The sequence below is a fragment of the Odontomachus brunneus genome, unplaced genomic scaffold, assembly GCF_010583005.1.
Source record: "Odontomachus brunneus isolate Ranch 3 - 2012 unplaced genomic scaffold, Obru_v1 Obru_scaffold_053, whole genome shotgun sequence".
Classification (NCBI taxonomy): Eukaryota; Metazoa; Arthropoda; class Insecta; order Hymenoptera; family Formicidae; genus Odontomachus; species Odontomachus brunneus.
Genome location: NW_022639503.1, coordinates 481,788 through 486,417, shown reverse-complemented (window position 1 = coordinate 486,417; position 4,630 = coordinate 481,788). Strand labels below are relative to the sequence as shown.

The 4,630-nt window shown below is 35.6% G+C and overlaps 1 protein-coding gene and 1 long non-coding RNA gene across 3 annotated transcripts in view; both read left to right on the top strand.

The window, feature by feature from the left end:
* LOC116845540 (fatty acyl-CoA reductase wat-like) overlaps window positions 1–4,630 on the top strand; it is a 17,795-nt gene continuing 13,165 nt past the window's right edge. The window contains exons 1-2 of the mRNA XM_032818302.1: window positions 1–72; window positions 254–616. Of these exons, the coding sequence (XP_032674193.1) occupies window positions 447–616 (170 nt within the window). The 5' untranslated portion in view covers window positions 1–72; window positions 254–446. The remainder of the gene's footprint in view (window positions 73–253; window positions 617–4,630) is intronic.
* The window catches only part of LOC116845541, a 7,403-nt gene continuing 3,403 nt past the window's right edge, over window positions 631–4,630 (top strand). The window contains exons 1-2 of one of the 2 annotated variants that reach the window (XR_004378263.1): window positions 631–2,499; window positions 2,660–3,306. This is a non-coding gene — a long non-coding RNA (uncharacterized LOC116845541). Of the gene's footprint in view, window positions 2,500–2,659; window positions 4,253–4,630 lie in introns of those variants that run through there. The other variant, XR_004378262.1, reaches the window with a different exon arrangement.

The following is a 4,630-nucleotide window of genomic DNA, read 5'->3' as shown; positions in this document are numbered from 1 at the left end:
GTTCTTATTGGCAGAGTCATTGTGGTCATTAAAATACGGTAGACAAGGTACTTTTCTCTCCTTCTAACGAACGTAAGTCTTTCGGATTTAATTACATTGTTTCCCTCCACATATATTTTTACTCTTCTTTATAGTCATGTGCATTTCTCTCTCAATATAAACGCGCCCACTATTGAGTTCGTTTGTCGCACATTTTGTTATAAACGTAACTTGTTAGTTTCTATAGATTCTCTACGCGATTATATCTTAACAGGGAGCAACAGTTTGAAGGAACACTTCTCATCACATTGGCGAAATTTCGAAGAATTTGTCATCTAACCCGCTATAAAATAACGATTTGCGGTGTTAATTAGAAATTGTGGATTTTTCTTTGTCAACTGCGTAGTAAAAGTGTGTATACTTAGAACGAAAGTTGAACGAAAAAGTCGCTTTCTTTGTGAAACAAAATGATACAGAAAAATAAAGATTACATCGACGAATTGCTGGACATGTCAGATCCTCGAAACACTAGCAATTGTTCGAGCGAAGTCATCCAATATTATACAGGACGTAACGTTCTTATAACGGGCGGTTCCGGTTTCTTCGGTATACTACTTCTGATAGAAAGATTATTGCGGTAAGTACTTAAACAAACACTAAGGTGGTCTTTATTTTTCGATTTTCAAATTTTTTCTGCGGCACCCTCCAAAAAGTTTCCATTTGACAAAAAAGAAATCCCTTCCAAACTTTTGCTCGATCGGATAACGAGAACTCATGCTCCCGGGTCGTTAAACATTGGAATACTCTTGTATTAAGCTGTCTACTTTATCAAAATGGTTTCTAAAGCATGTTCTTCACAAAAATTGCCCTAGAGGACTTTTCTTTTTTCTTTCCACATCATTTGAGATATTACAGTTTTATTTGAACAATTAGATAAATTGTGTATGACTAAAAAATAAAAATAAATAGTTATTGCATTTATTGTTTGAGCTACAACAAATCATGTATGAACTACAAAAGTTGCAATATTATGTTTATAGGACAATATAAGTGTAAAACATGTTACCTTTTATGTTTTTATTCATAAAGAAATTTTTTAAATTAAATATTACATAATAATTAATAACCTCATGGCTCGTAATCTTATGCTGGGAGATATATAATACCTAGGCCGCGGGTTTTCCCATTGTCTGTACGCGTCAAACAATATAAAGAAACAGCATTCTTTTGGTAAAAAGTCTGTCTTTTTCTAACGAAGGCTATTTTATTTCCACTACTTATCGTGGTCTTGTGGCGGGAATAAAGCAGGCTTCGTTAGAAAGAAACAGATTTTTTACCGAAAGAATGCTATTTCTTTATATTGTTTGACGCGTTCAGACAATAGGAAACGTTGCGAATCCGCAGCCTAGGTATTATATAGTTTGTTTAATAAAAGCGTGTCCCGCAAAATTTTTACGTATAAACGGGTAGATGGAAAATTCAAACAGGAGCCGGTAGGCACCTTTCGCCTAGGATGCTTTATTGATAAAGCTTTAGTTGTTATTCGATCTTCGTGATAAAAATATATATTTCGCTATGAATGTCAAATATACATCGTGTTTCGAAGTCGTATTTCTTTGTACACATTCGAAAGGATCAAAAATGTCATGCCAAGCGGCTGCTAAGTACATGAGAAAGTCAAAAACATTTGTAAATAAGTAGGTCGCTACTTAGAGGTGAAAAATGTCGATAACTTACCGAAACGTAGCTTTACGCAAGAATTTGGCATTTTGCATATCTTCACAAACTGCTTAAACTAGCAAAATGGTCAAAATTTATGAGAAGGCTTTATTACTATCTGCTTAAACATGGTTTATAAGGAAAAACGAAAAATGGATACTACAAGAGGACAATGACCCTAAACATCAAAGTCGGCTTTGTACCGCGTAAATAAGAAAATAATGTTAAATTATACTACTTGTCTCGCTCTCGATGATAGTATAACAAGTATAGTTGTCTCTGTTCTCTCGGTATTTCACAACGTTCAGCATGTAGAAAAGAGATGGCTCTCCTAGCGACCTCTCTGTAGGGCCCTCGCTTCTCTACGCCATCTACGATCATATTAGGCCTGTTCTTTGTAGCTGCACTACTGAACTAGTGCAATAAGTTAGAGTGAGAAAACGTATATTTGTTTCACTTCAATATATTGCACCAGTTCAGCAGTGCAACTACAAAGAACAGGCCTATTGTTTTGTTGTGCTTGGTACATCGGACGTTCTTGTGTAGCTAGTCCTTAAATATCAATAAAAATTGATAAAAGTAGGTTTTATTCGGAGAGGTCGAAGGCAAAGAAAAGAAAGCATTCAAGGTCAGAGTCAAGAGATAGGAAGAGGAAGAGTAATGGGACTGATGAGAAACTTCAAAAGATGCAAGAGCAACTGAATAACCTCACTTCGATTGTTACGACATTAGTACAAGCGGGAGAAGTGCCCAGAGCTTTGGGACAAGAAAATAGTCAGATACTCGATAAAAATCGAGCGGGTAGGTTTCAATGGAACATACAAAAATGTGACTTGACAATTCCATACGAATTCTCAAGTGTTAGAATCCATACGATTCTAACATAGCCTATAAGGCATAGATGCGTTTAATACGTAAGTATGCTTATATATATTTATATATATGTATATATATATTACAGACGCTCTGATGATAGAAGAGAATAAAGAGAATGGGTTAACACCTAATATTAACACAGATTATCAGGATCTGACTGGAAAAGAAATTGTAATGGAGGAAGTTCTAAAATTTTAGGTGAGGATGAGAATTCTGCAAAATTAATAGAAGTAAAAATTCATCCTGAGTTGAACCAGAGATTGCGGTTAAAAGAGATCAACATTTTGTTGAGACACAGAGTTGTGTCGGATCGGCGATTTCAACTTTAGCAGCTGCAGTATCTATGTTGCTAGATGTTCAAGAGGAAGGCATAAACCAAGAGAAATTCACAAAATACCTGTGTGATACAGGTCAATTGTTAACGGAGATATATCATCAACAGTCGCTAACACGGAAGGCGTTCATTACATCTTTAATGAACAAGACGGTTAAACCGACTTTGGAGGCGACAAAAGCAGATCAATGGTTATATGGTGAGAAGTTTGGCGAACAAGTTAAAGAAGCAAAGTCTTTGGAAAAAGCTTGTGCTGCCATTAGAGTTCCGGAGAAAAATACGAGTTTTACGAAACATCAAAAAGCATGGAGTCAGGGAAATGTGAGGGGCCCACCTGTCAGACGGCAGGTGGGCTATCAGCGATATCAACAGGGACTCTACTAGCGAAAGAATGTTAGGTAAAATTATAGAAAAATGTACAAAGGTTAATGGACAGTTTATTTCACCATATTTTCTGGTTAAAAAACCAGATGGATCAAATAGATTCATTTTAAATCTTAAGAATTTAAATCAATTCATTGACACTGTCCATTTTAAGATGGAAGACATTAGGACAGTTAAAAGTTTGTTAACGCAAGGAGCCTATATGGGGGTAATAGATTTAAAAGATGCTTACCATGTAATTCCTATACACGAAGATCATAGGAAATTTCTTCGTTTTAAGTTTTTGGATAGATTATATCAATTTACTTGCTTATCTTTCGGACTCTGTACCAGCCCGTATGTATTTACAAAATTGATGAAGCCAGTTGTTAACTATTTAAGACAGCAAGGAATAGTTTCAGTAATATATTTAGATGATATAATTTTTATACACGAGGTTGAGGAAGTCTGTCGAGCAAATAATAAGGCACTAGAACTATTAAAACGTTTAGGATTCATTATAAATTATCAGAAAAGCTCGTTACAACCTCGAACAGAATGTAACTATCTAGGTTTTAATATTAATTCAGAGGTGTTTTCCTTAGGATTAACAGCAAAAAAAGAGACTGCAGATTACCAGTTTATTGAATCAGTTTCAAGAAGGGAAGTGGTACAGAATTCGAGAAATAGCAAGATTATTAGGCGTTTTAACGGCAGCTAGCCCGGCAATAGCGTATAGTAAAGTGTATACAAAAGAGTTAGAGAGAGAAAAAGCTCTAGCATTATTAATTAATAATCAAAATTTTGAAGGCCGGCTGTACATGAAAAAACAATAGCATACGTTAACAAGGCAGAGGGGGAATAAAATTTCCTCACCTTAGCAAGCTAGCGCGTAGAATATGGCAGTGGTGCGAAACGAGAAAATTGTGGATTATGGCGTCGTATATTCCATCAAGCAAAAATATAGAGGCAGATATAGCATCGCGTGTTACTAATATTGATACAGAATGGGAAGCAGTTTTTCGCGAAATTGAGAGGAGATTTGATCCATTTGCTATCGATCTTGTCGCATCAAGATTAAATAGGAAATGTAACAGATTCTATGCTAGGTTTCCGGAACCAGATGCAACCTTTGTAGAGGCATTTACAATATCATGTAGGAAAGAGTCTATGCCTTTCCTCCTTTCGCACTAATCTTACAAACGTTAAGAAAATTTCTTTTAGACAAAGTAGAGGGCACAATTATAGTACCTTTATAGGTCAGCCAACCTTGGTTTCCATTTTTTAAATCGCTCTTACTGTCGGAGCCTCTGATATTTCCACCGTGTAAAGATCTTTTATTATCTCCTTGTAAAAAAG